Source organism: Schistocerca serialis, chromosome 5, assembly GCF_023864345.2.
Source record: "Schistocerca serialis cubense isolate TAMUIC-IGC-003099 chromosome 5, iqSchSeri2.2, whole genome shotgun sequence".
Taxonomy (NCBI): Eukaryota; Metazoa; Arthropoda; class Insecta; order Orthoptera; family Acrididae; genus Schistocerca; species Schistocerca serialis.
Genome location: NC_064642.1, coordinates 503998159 through 504011328, shown reverse-complemented (window position 1 = coordinate 504011328; position 13170 = coordinate 503998159). Strand labels below are relative to the sequence as shown.

Here is a 13170-nt window from a genome sequence, read left to right as displayed (position 1 = left end):
CCGTCAAAGTTTCCTCAGTCACTGCCAGCCGTGACCTGGAGTTATTACGACGCCAGGAGTAACACCTCTGTGCTTCTCTACAACACTGAAAAAAAGGGACCTATCCTCAGATCAGCGCGATACTCACCGACGATGGTCCATCAGGATAGTGGCGAACTACTATTCAACGCTGAACAAAATACGACACCATTCTTCATCAGTCCACGCTTCCAACACACGGCAAAACTCAAAACGGCCGTCTGTATTGTGGTGCTAACGGAAGCCTACGCATCGAACGAAAATTCCCTATCCGACTGTTGCTAGTCTCCAATCAATGGTGAGGGACGACACAGAATGCCGCAGGAAGTTCATTAGTTGTTTTCGGGCTGGTGCAGGTGTGAAAGGGTTAGGATGTGCCCGTGCACAATCAAAAAGTCCCCCCCCCCCCCTTGCGATGGTCAGGCGTGGTCAACCGGAAGCTTGACAACCGGTATCTCTCCCCTTAGATCCAATCCTACGTGGGCCATTGTGACATCCGAATGTCCCACAGATATGGATATTGTACGATTCGACTATCTTGTCAGATGGAGACACACACAATGTGGCCCCCTACAATCTCTGTCAGGTGCTGATAACGGTGTATCCCACGAGTATGGGGCATTTCCGCGTCTTCCACAGTGACCACTCGACACCCGCGCTGTTCGTGTCTGTTATACACCCTACGAGGACTGCTAACAATACTAAACATGAACATCACTAACGCTTTCTGGTGACCTTTTTACCTGTCACACAGAATTGCAACTCTAATGATTTACGTATCCCCTACCCCTCCCCGGTGGTGTGCACGTGTATGAAATTGCATTTATATCCGATCATGTCTCTGGACTCTTCAAATTTTTGGCAGGCAGTTTATCCCCATAAACTATTTATGAGCGTGGAGAGCTTACTTTTCAGATGAAGCAAACGGAAGCTACATTTTTTTTTTTTTTTCGTAGTGTCTTGCTGGGTGCCGGCTTGCAACAGTACAGGCTGCATTCTAGTTCGTATCTAACTACCACCTTCCATTTTACTTGCCTTCTGGCCACGGATTTACGTCTTCCAATTATAAGTATTAATACATATTGTCATTTAGATCCCCCAACTTCCAGTATGTGCTGTACAACTATTGTACGTATATAAAAGTAAGCGGTTAGAAACGTAATTACAGACACCAGCTTTGGTGACAAAATGGTCAAGGCGCTGAACTTGTGACACAGTTGTTGTGACAATGGATTTGCATTCAGGTCGACAATGGCTCCAAACACCATCCAGGCGAATGGATCAGTCTTCTTGGTCAATTCCCGTAAAAGCAGCGCTTGTGCTCCATCTCCAATAGTATCGACGTCGACGATACGTTAAAGCCTACCTATCTTCGGTCTTGGATATTTTGATCATCTTCTTTAAAATTTCCAACCTATTTCCTTAATTGCAACCACCATAGCACTTTCACCACTAATCTGTTAATTCTGGGTCTTCTTTTTCCTAGCCTTATTCCGTTTCTTCACAGGCTCGGCATGTCAACCTGGGTTTGGTAATGTTCTTGGTAGAGGGCGGCTGAGACCCCTTCCTCCAGACCCGCCTTCCTCCTTCCTGCCTTGGAAGTTTTGTTTACAATTACGAGGAGCGTTCAATAAGTAATGCAACACAAATTTTTCTGAAAGCAGGTTGGTTTTATTCAGAATTCCAATACATCGTATTATTCCCCATTCTTTTGGCTACAAAACCCTGTTTTTGAATATGATCTCCGTTCAATGCGACAGCCTCACACCACCTTACTATGCCTGTATGCACAGATGGTACAAATCTACTCGTCGCGCCCGCATCTCGTGGTTGTGCGGTAGCGTTCTCGCTTCCCACGCCCGGGTTCCCGGGTTCGATTCCCGGCGGGGTCAGGGATTTTCTCTGCCTCGTGATGGCTGGGTGTTGTGTGCTGTCCTTAGGTTAGTTAGGTTTAAGTAGTTCTAAGTTCTAGGGGACTTATGACCGCAGCAGTTGAGTCCCATAGTGCTCAGAGCCATTTTTCTACTCGTCGACGTCGGAGCCAACGGCTTGCTACATCAATAACCTTCCCATCATCCACGCACTGCTTCCCACGGAGTGCATCCTTTGTTGGGCCAAACAGATGAAGTCGAAGGTGAGGAACCCAAAGGGTAAAAACCTCTGAATATTCCACCTGGTGTGCTAGTTTGTCAGCACTGTCAACAGACACATTCCATTTGAGGACCGAGGTGCTTATGATCCGTCGATCACCTCAGGTGAGAGTATCCGCACGTTCGAACATTACCAGAATGCCAACTGTTGTCGGCCGGCCGGCGCGCGGGAGGTCGGACAGGTTTGCGCGATCTCATTGCAGTGATGACAGACGCCTCGCCCAATGACTCACCGCGGTTTTGTTCACTGCAGGGTCTCCGTAGAGATTCTGCAAGCACCTATGGATCGTTCCAATGCTCTGATTTTCCGCCAAAAGAAACTCGGTGAGAGCTCTCTGCTTGGAACGCATGTCCGTTAAAGACGCCGCTTTGAAGGCTACGTACAGCGTCGCCATCTATTCGAACTTCATGTAACAATAGAAGCTGAAGCGGTAATAGTCCACGACCTCCCACAACATATTCTGCAATTTTTCAACCGAAATCGGGCGAGAAAAAATTGTGTTGTATTACTTATTGAACGCTCCTCGTATACCAGATGACAGCCGAAACAATAACAGAAACTACGACCGTCCTCTAAAAAGCAAGGATTAGATATTGCCTGTGTAGATAAAAATTTCCATAAATCTCATGTAAAACATTCTTTATTTGGCAGCTACAATAATTGTAATGCGAAGTAAGGAAAAATTAAGATATCTACTAACAAAAATACGAGTAGCACACCAGTAAATACAGTAGATTTGAACATTTGTAAATAGGTGTAAGTTGCTTTAAATATGGATTGACTGTTGGCCCTAACGGGTTCTTGAAGTAAATATCGCCAACGACTAGTGTAGACCTCGGTCTACGCTTCAGACCCGTCTGTCCCGACAAACTTTATTTCGCATTCACATCGTTGGCCTCACCGCTTCACGGCATATCACCTTCCAATCTAACCTAGACTTCATCCAGTGCTACATATCAGCCTGCAACCCTGCAACCACAAATTAGATCCGTTTTTGCGAGGAGAGCGTTGTCACACATTAACGTCATTCTCAGGAGAAACGTGAACATTAATTGATGCATAAACAGCAACGGTGACTGCTGACGGGGTTGCTGATCGAGATGGGCCGTAATGACTATTATCAAATACTGACTGATCAATAAATTGGCTCGGCATCATGTCTACGCTAGAATGTAGGTTTCCTTGTAACTGGTTGGGTAAGTCAATTCAGAGACCTGAGGAAAACGATACGTTTTATGACACAGTCGTAAAACAATTTGAAGTTTCATTGAAGATCGTTTTTATGAAATGATCTAAAAGCACTGAAATGAAATGCAAGGATCAATGGGGATGAAATCTATCTAGATGTCGCGACATGGAATGGTGTCAGTGCGATTTGTTCGAATATGCTCATCCTGTAATGTAATGAAGGTGTGGTGAATATAGATAGTCTGTGCCATACGGGACTCGAACTCGGTTTCGCAGTTGCCTTACCCATTAACCGTGCAGGCGTTCACGGATAGCCTAATGCCTAAGCTCGCAATGACCTGAAAATGTAATTTAGAGTCCCTATCTGCCATAAACTTTCAAATGTCACTAAATATTCAGCACTGAACTCATTACCACACCTACACTCACTATCGAAACTACATTCATATGTGGTGTCAAGCGAAATATGTTACTGAACTGAGGTAGGGACGACGCAGCATATTATCTTGGATGAAGAATTGTCTATAGACGTGGATGTTACTTCGAGTCTGCTTCAGGGTAATCTATGGTGCATCATGTTGTATATTAATGAACTTCCAGATGATATAAATAGTAACCTCAGAAATTTGGCAGATGACACAGTTATCTACAATGAAGCATCGTCTGAAAAAAAACCTGCACAAATGTTCAATCGGATCTTGATAAGATTTCAAAGCGATGCAAAGATAAGCAACTGGCTTTAAATGTTCAGAAATGCAAAACTGCACTTTTAAAAAACGAAAAGCATAGTATCCTAAACTACAATGTCAACGAGTCACAACTGGAACAGGTTAACTCATACAAATACCTGGGTGTAACAGTTTGTAGGGATATGAAACGGAACGACCTCACAGGCTCAATCGTAGGTAAAACAATGAGCACAACGCGGTTCATTTGTGAACTGCTACGGAAATGTCATCAGTTTATAAAGACGAGTGGTTATAAATCACTCACCTGATCCATCGTGGAATATGTGTGGGACCCTTTCCAAATAGGACTAACGAGAGATATTCAATGTGCTGAAAGAAGGGCAGCAGAAATAGTCACAGATTTGTCTGAACCATGGAAAGTGTCTCAGAGATACTGAAGAAACTGAAATGGCAGACTCTTGAAGATAGATGCAGACTATTCTGAAATAACTTGCTTACAGAGTTGTAAAAACCATCTTTAAGCGAGGTATCTAGGTATGTACTATAACACCGTTCGTATCGTTCCCGCTGGCATCGTGAGGGCTACATTAGACATATAGTTGTAAAACTACCGTATGCTACTGCTAAGTAAGTGTAGTATACGGTGGTTTTCCCAGTATCCTTCGTCAGTTAAGATCGTAAAGGCGCACGTTAGGTGTGTTGAATACCTATTGGGCGTTATCCCATTTTTATCGTTTTTTTTTTTGTGCGATCATTGTCTTACTAAATTCCCCTGGAACTGCAAGCGGTCAGCCGTCTATAAACTACGTAAGGGTATACAGGGTGTTACAAAAAGGTACGGCCAAAGTTTCAGGAAACATTCCTCACACACAAAGAAAGAAAATATGTTATGTGGACATGTGTCCGGAAACGCTTACTTTCCATGTTAGAGATCATTTTATTACTTCTATTCAAATCACATTAATCATGGAATAGAAACACACAGCAACAGAACATATCAGCGTGACTTCAAATACTTTGTTACAGGAAATGTTCAAAATGTCCTCCGTTAGCGAGGATACATGCATCCACCCTCCGTCGCATGGAATCCCTGATGCGCTGATGCAGCCCTGGAGAATGGCGTATTGTATCACAGCCGTCCGCAATACGAGCACGAAGAGTCTCCACATTTGGTACCGGGGTTGCGTAGACAAGAGCTTTCAAATGCCCCCATAAATGAAAGTCAAGAGGGTTGAGGTCAGGAGAGCGTGGAGGCCATGGAATTGGTCCGCCTCTACCAATCCATCGGTCACCGAATCTGTTGTTGAGAAGCGTACGAACACTTCGACTGAAATGTGCAGGAGCTCCATCGTGCATGAACCACATGTTGTGTCGTACTTGTAAAGGCACATGTTCTAGCAGCACAGGTAGAGTATCCCGTATGAAATCATGGCGGTGAATCGAGGAAGTACAGTACATACTGACGAAACTAAAATGAGCTCTAACATGGAAATTAAGCGTTTCTGGGCACATGCCCACATAACATCTTTTCTTTATTTGTGTGTCAGGAATGTTTCCTGAAAGTTTGGCCGTACCTTTTTGTAACACACTGTATAATAAGCCGTACAACCTAAGGAACATTTTTATTCTCCATAATTATCCTCTTGTGCGTTACTTAAAAATAAGCATTATTCGTAGCAAAATTAAATTATCAAATGTTTAATTTACATTACATTCGAAAACTTTTGATTTGTAACATGGAACAGGAGACTGTTTTAGTAAAACTAAAAAAAATTACAGATTTATCATACAGTGCTATAAAAGGCAAATTCCTCGAAAGAATGGTAAACAAAAAATATCAAATATCGCTTCAATACTTCGCCGAGCTTACATAATACATGTTTCTGCCATTTATAAAGAACTTCCAGACTCTTGTCCTTGTTTATGATGAAAAACGTTTTATCGAGTACAAAATAACAGCTATAACTGCACATTATTTTTCTCTGTTTGGAGCCAGTCATATAACACTTACGGAAACATATAAGCGATATTGGACAGTTTGATATGCTTTTATTACAAGATCTAGATTTCAGCCTTCGGCCATTTTCAACTGTTACACACGTAAAAAGAATTTCCGTGGTTTTTATGTTTGTGCTCGTAAACCTGTACCTACATCAAAAGCAGTTCCTTTGGTTGCATAAAAGGGAAGAGTAATAAAACTTTATTACTAATAAAATGCAATTTATATTGTGTAAGGGTATAATATACATAATGGACTAACAATGAACGACTTACGATTCTAATTGTGTGCAAAACAAAAAACAAAAAGAAGTCTTCAGCTCCCTGTTTCTCTCACACATTCATTTGTTTCTTTCCCTGTCAATGCTGCCAATACTACGGGAAATAAAAGAATAAGATACCGAACGGGGTAGCGCGGTAGTTAGCACACTGGACTCGCCTTCGGGAGGACGTCGGTTCAAACTTGTGTCCTGTCATGCGGATTTAGGTTTTCCGTGATTTCCCTAGATCGCTTATGGTAACTAAAGAACCTTAGTTTTGGTAGGGCGCACCTCTTATTAGACTAATTACAGTGCGCACTTACGCTTTTAAGTAATTATTATTCTTCCCCCACTGCGTACGCGAGTGGAACGGAAAGCAGCCCTAATGACGAGTGCAATGGAAATCACCCTCTGCAATGCAATTCACAGTGGCTTGCAGAGTGCAGATGTAGACGAAGATGTATCTCCTTCAGCTCAGGCAGAGGAATAAACTTCATAACGTTGTGCCCAACACAGCTCCACCTGACACGACTGCAGAAGTCCTGCGGCCACGGCGCGGGAGGTCCTCCGCTTCCGCGGGGTCCGCTAACATCCGGCCCCGCTCCTCTCCTAATCCTCGCTCAGCTTCCGGACTCTGTAAAGGGCGGCTAACGGCAGCGACAGCCTGAAGGGCCCCGGAGTGGACGTCAGGTGCGGGCTGGAGTGTTTTCCGTGTCAACAGCGGCGCGCGCCTGTCCTGTCCAACTGTGCCCTGCAGCCAAACAGAAACACTCGAGTTGGCAGCACGCCGCTCCCTGCGACCACCGTCCGACGCGCAGCATAAATATTTGCAGCGCCCGCAAATAAATACACCACCAGCTGTCGCCTCACTACTGCAGGACGACGTCACAGCGCGGAGGACTTCAACTGGTCCAAGTCAGCACAGGTGCCACACTGGACACACCCATCGTGATCTTAGCGGAAATCCTTGGCGTTTGTTCTTCTACGTCTGCATCTACGTACATATTCCGCAAGCCACCGTAAGAAGCATGGCAGAGGGTGCCTTGCATCACTACTAGTCGTTTCCTTTCCTGTTCTACACGCAAATGGAGAGAGGGAAGAACGATTATCAGCCACCGCAAGAGCCCTAAATTCTCTTATCTTCCTGGTTCTTACGGGAAATTACGTTGGCGGCAGTAGAATCGTTCTGCAGTCAGCTTCAAACGCCGCTTCTCTAAATTTTCTCAGTAGCTTTTCGTGAAAAGAACGTTGTAGTCCTTCCAGCGATTCCCGTTTGAGTTCACGAACCATGTCCCTAATACTCGCCTGTTGATCGAACCTTCCGGTAAAAAATCTAGCAGCCCGCTTCTGAATTCCGTCGATATCCTCCTCTAATCAGACATGGTATGGATCCCAAATACTCGAGCAGTATTCAAGAATGGGTCGCTCTAGTATTTTGTACGCGATCTCCTTTATGGACGAGCTACACATATCTAAAATTCTCTCAATAAATCGAAGTCGACCATTCTCTTTCTTCTGGGTCGCCCCTTGAGACTTCCTTATTGGTACAGTCGTAGCGGCCTTCCTTCCGATGATTTTTGTCTGGTGTCGCTCTGAAACACACGTGAAACATTACATTAGAGTATCGGAAGGACAATTTCAAGTCGTTGGAGCGAGCGAGATGCTGCAGGGAAGACGTTGAACTCGCATTCGGGAGGACGGCGTTAAGAACAATTCGTGTTTTATATCCAATGGGATAAAAAAACTGTCGTAGATACATTCCTTCTTCCAGTGCCCACTTAATATTCTAGAATGCCGCAGCAGTTGTTCAGCTATCTTCTTTTGTATGTTAAGATGGACACACACACACTCACTCACACACACACACACACACACACACACACACACACACACACACACACACATCTTTTGTATGTTAAGATGGACACACACACACACACACACACACACACACACACACATATGAAAAGACCACATCAACGTCTTTGCAATATGAGGGCATTTTTTTCACGGCATAAACTACCAAATGCTAGTAGGAAGTAAATACAGCTGCCGTCACCTCGAAGGTTAGTTGGAATACCGGTGCTTTATTAGGCACTATCCTACTGAGGGTGAAATGCCCTTGCCTTCCTCCGATCTTTGAACTGATTTACCCAGCATGTCATAGGACAACTCACACTATTAACATGGATTCCATACCATGGTGCAACCTGGCATTATTCACATTAACAAATCGCTTTAAGTAGTTGAAAAAAAGCATTTAGTGACTGAAAAAATTTAGGATCACACGCCGTACCTTGTGGTCGTGGTGGTACTTGGGGGGGGGGGGGGGGGGTAGAGCACTAGATTGCACTCTTGCGGTTCTAGATTCAATCCTGAGTAGAGGCGTATGAACGGAGATTGTTACTCTTACCAATCCCTCCAGGAAGGCCCCAAATCCACTGAGCCTCCTGTCAAAATGAGTAACGGGGGTCTTTCCCGGGGGTAAAAGACGGCAGGGAAGAGGTATCCGCCGCCCCCTCCCCATCGTAGAGTCGCGGCGAATGGAAAGACTGTACCCTACCAGCAAGCAGTCGGCGACAATTATATCACGAGCTTGGGTCACGGACCCTGTGCCATTGGATTTGTAGTCTAGCATCTACTAACTCAATCGAAGGGTCACAATACTAAAAGTCAAAGTACAAGTAAAGCCCACTAAGTACTTATATTGGCTGATTATAATTAAAGCGCAGCTACTTACGAAAGACATTATGGGCTGTAATTACTGTACGGCAGCGAAACTTGGTAGATATTCTAAAGCGTCAATGTGGAACCGATTTATAGTGGAATAAAAAATAGCTCCAGTTTTGGCCACCATGTGCAAATGTGATGCTGTGAATGCGAGAAAGACGTATAGAAATGTTTCCGTATGTAATGGATTAGGAACGAGACGTGGGCAGAAAAGGCCAAACAAGTGAGAAAGGCATGACGTTGGTTTCATTATTAACTGCCGCTTACACAATTTGTTTAACATGAGTATCGATGACGTCGACGCGATACTGCATCCGTAAAAAGACGTGATCAACAGTTGCTCACAGCAGTTCTGGTGGACCAGCCGCTGTGGCCGAGCGGCTCTAGGTGCTTCTGTCCGGAACCACGCGGCTGCTACGGTCGCAGGTTCGAATCCTGCCTCGGGCATGGATGTGTGTGATTTCCCTTAGGTTAGTTAGGTTTCAGTAGTTTTAAGTTCTAGGGGACTGATGACCTCAGATGTTAAGTCCCGTCATGCTCAGAGCCATTTGAACTATTTGAGTTCTGGTGGAATCTGAGCAGCGTGTCAGCGTGTTTCTGTTTGCCTTCACGTCAGGTAAAGACCGAACGTGTTACTGGTAATCGCGTTCTTTTAAACATCCCCAAAGCCAAAAGTCACATGGATTCAGATCAGGTGAACTTGCAGACTGTGGATCTGGAAAACCTCTGGGGATAACACATTCGTGGTAGGTTGCCTTAAGCCGATCTTTCACTAGGCGAGCGACATGAGGTGTTAGCTCCCATCGCATGAATGCAGTGGTTTCCACACAGTTGCGCTCTTCCAAAACAGGAATCACATGCTGCACAAGGAGGGCTTGATAACATGACATGCATAGTTGACGGTACACCTGACGGGTCCTCTGGGCGTATTCTCTTCAAAGAAGAATGGACCGAGAATAAAGGTGGATCGAATCCACACCACACAGTCACATGTGGTGAGTGCAATGGCTCTCCGTGCACAAGACGCCGTTTAACAGTACCCAATATTCAGCAGTCCTGTGTATTCACTGCACCCTGTATGTAAAATGTGCCTCGTCCACAGAATATTGCGCGGGCCACTTCGATCCGTACCAGACGCTGAAGAGCAAATTCAGAACGTTGCTGCGGATCATGAGGTTTGAGTTGCTGCATCAAGTGAACCTTGCACGGGTACCAGTGTAATATATATCGCAAAACTTTCCGTGCTGTTGACCATGGAATGGTCCATTCTCGTGGCACTGCATGAGCCCTAGCACTAACCGGGGACGTGCTGCATGGTCAGCTACGACAACAGCGACCTCGTCAATAACTTCCATCGATATACGACACCTTCCTCTTCCAGGCGCTATCCGTGGCTCATGCGTTATCGAATTTCATTATCATAATCATCTTTAAACCGCGTAATGATACCGGGCCTCTCCTCAGACTTTTCAGTCGGTTATACTTTCTCAATGAAGAACTATAATTGCTGCTGTTCACATAAAATAGTTTCACTAACAGCACATAGCCTCTATTCTCGGTAGACATACTGTTCACTCACGTTATGACTTATCAAATGACAGCGAGGATGTCATATAAACAGTATACAGCGCCAGATTTGCTCCTGGTGGTCATAATTGAAACTAATTTTTTTTCTAGGGTATATTGGTTCCGCATTATCGCATTAGCTTATTTACCAAGTTTCGTTGCGAAGTGATAATTACAGCCTACACTGGAACTCCATGAGAAGCTGCACTAACCACTTAATATTAAGACACTCAGCGAGCATACCCAAACAAACTTTTAGTTGTTAACTACTGTTTATACCTTAAAATTATATTTGTAAAGTAATAAAGTCTACAGTTTGGGCTACCAGTGAAATGTACCACAAACATTTTCATTTATTTTATGTCAAAGTAAAAGAGAGGTAAATTGAATGTCGAAGGTAAAAATTACATTACTTGTGCCGATATCTACATCTACATCTACATACATACTCCGTAATCCACCATACGGTCCGTGGTGGAGGGTACCTCATACCACAACTAGAATCTCCTCTCCCTGTTCCACTCCCAAACAGAACAAGGGAAAAATGACCGCCTATATGCGTCTGTACGAGCCCTAATCTCTCTTATCTTGGTGGTCTTTCCGCGAAATGTAAGTTGGCGGCAGTAAAATTGTAATGCAGTCAGTCTCAAATGCTGGTTCTCTAAATTTCCTCAGTAGCGATTCACGAAAAGAACGCCTCCTTTCCTCTAGAGACTCCCACCCGAGTTCCTGAAGCAACACTAGCGTGATGATCAAACCTACCAGTAACAAATCTAGCAGCCCGCCTTTGAATTTCTTCTATGTCCTCCCTCAATCCGACCTGATATAGACCTCAAACGCTAGAGCAGTACTCAAGAATAGGTCGTATTAGTGTTTTATAAGCGGTTTCCTTTACAGATGAACCACATCTTCCCAAAATTCTACCAATGAACCGAAGACGACTATCCGCCTTTCTCACAACTGCCATTACATGCTTGTCCCACTTCATATCGCTCTGCAATGTTAGGCCCAAAAATTTAATCGACGTGACTGTGTCAAGCGCTTCACTACTAATGGAGTATTCAAACATTACAGGATTCCTTTTCCAATTTTATTTCTAGTGTCATAATTTCAAAACTATGTTTGTGGGAGGAAATGGAGCTCCTCTATTCTGACGTTCACCGACGGAGACATGACGAGAGAGGCGAGGTCTTGACCTGTTGACGACTTGTGCAGCGGCATGCACACATGTGTCCTCGCTTTTAATGTACAGGTGTCGCGGCAGCAGTGGCGACCTGGACTTCCTCTTGGCGCCTGGGCCCGCATGTATGAGGGAGTGTTTCTGCGTGTATGTGTGTGTGTGTTCCATTACTGTCGCAGATGTGTGGCCTGCACTGAAATGAGTTTTCCGCTGTCCGCAGGTCCGACCCCATGTGGCCCAACAGCCTGGCGGCCGGGTGAGTAGATTGCCTTCATTAGCCGACACGTGGCGCGCACGCGTCCGCATCGCCTGCCACGCTCTCTTGTTTGGCCAGCCGAGAGCCGCCGCCGCCGCTGCCACTTCGCACTCTTCTAACCCCATCTCCAGCTGCGACACCTAGCCTTGCGCCGGCAATGAAGCTGGCACGAAAAATTTGCCAGCGCTCTTTGAGAAATACAGTGAATTAGCTTGCGTGCTGTTGTAATCTTCAGACGAAAGGCTAGTTTCATGGAGCTCTTCAACTACTGAAAGATGACTATTGTGTCAGAGACGGCAGAGGACTGCGAAGAGCAGTTAACGTAAAGGATGGTGTCTTGAAAACAGGTTACAAAACTATTTTTTAATAAATAGAAAATACTTTCCTAATGTTCTGCGACATATTATTTGGTCACGAACCGGCTTCTTAGACCATTGTTAGGTGACAATTGAATCTCACAAACACAGTTAAAATGGCCTGAATCCTGCACTTATATTCCTTATAAGGGGCAATCAAATGAGAACAAAACACCCGCCACAGCGGGAATATGAAGTCAATCCACACAAATGTGATCACTATACGCGTTAAGGCTTTTGTCCCCCTGGGAAACAAGACAATCAGTTCTTGTTTCGTAGATGGCGGTCGGTCACTGACGGATCCACAGCCGCACCAACTCTTGCATTTCCTCGTCCGACTGAAACGGACGTAAACACATGTCTTTTTCAGGTCGCCGAAGATGTGAAAATCACACGGTGATAGATCCGGGCTGTACCGAGGATATTGCAGTATTTCCCAACTAAATCGCCGAAGCGTAGCCGTCCTTGTGCAGTTGGCAGTGTGGTGGTGGGCGTTAACAAGCAACAGAATGATTCCATTCAGTAGCATTCCTGGGTGTTTTGACTTTATAGCGCGTCGTAGTTACTGCAAAGTGTCTTCATAGTGCTGCGCATTGATTATGGTCCCACGCACGATGATCAGAAAGAGAGAGAATGGAGGAGATGGTCTAAGAGAGGGAACGGAGGGATGAAGAGACAGGGAGAGTGGAGAGGAGGAGATAGTTAAGAGTGGGAAGATGAGATGCACAGACAAAGGGAGGAAGAGGTAAACACAGAGAGTGTGAGGAGGAGATGTTCA

General features: G+C 44.9%; 1 protein-coding gene across 1 annotated transcript in view; it reads left to right on the top strand.

Annotated features, from left to right (window-relative positions):
• LOC126482032 (homeobox protein OTX2-B-like) overlaps positions 1-13170 on the top strand; it is a 352202-nt gene that overhangs the window by 121031 nt on the left and 218001 nt on the right. The window contains exon 2 of the mRNA XM_050106004.1: positions 12001-12036. Within this exon, the coding sequence (XP_049961961.1) occupies positions 12001-12036 (36 nt within the window). The remainder of the gene's footprint in view (positions 1-12000; positions 12037-13170) is intronic.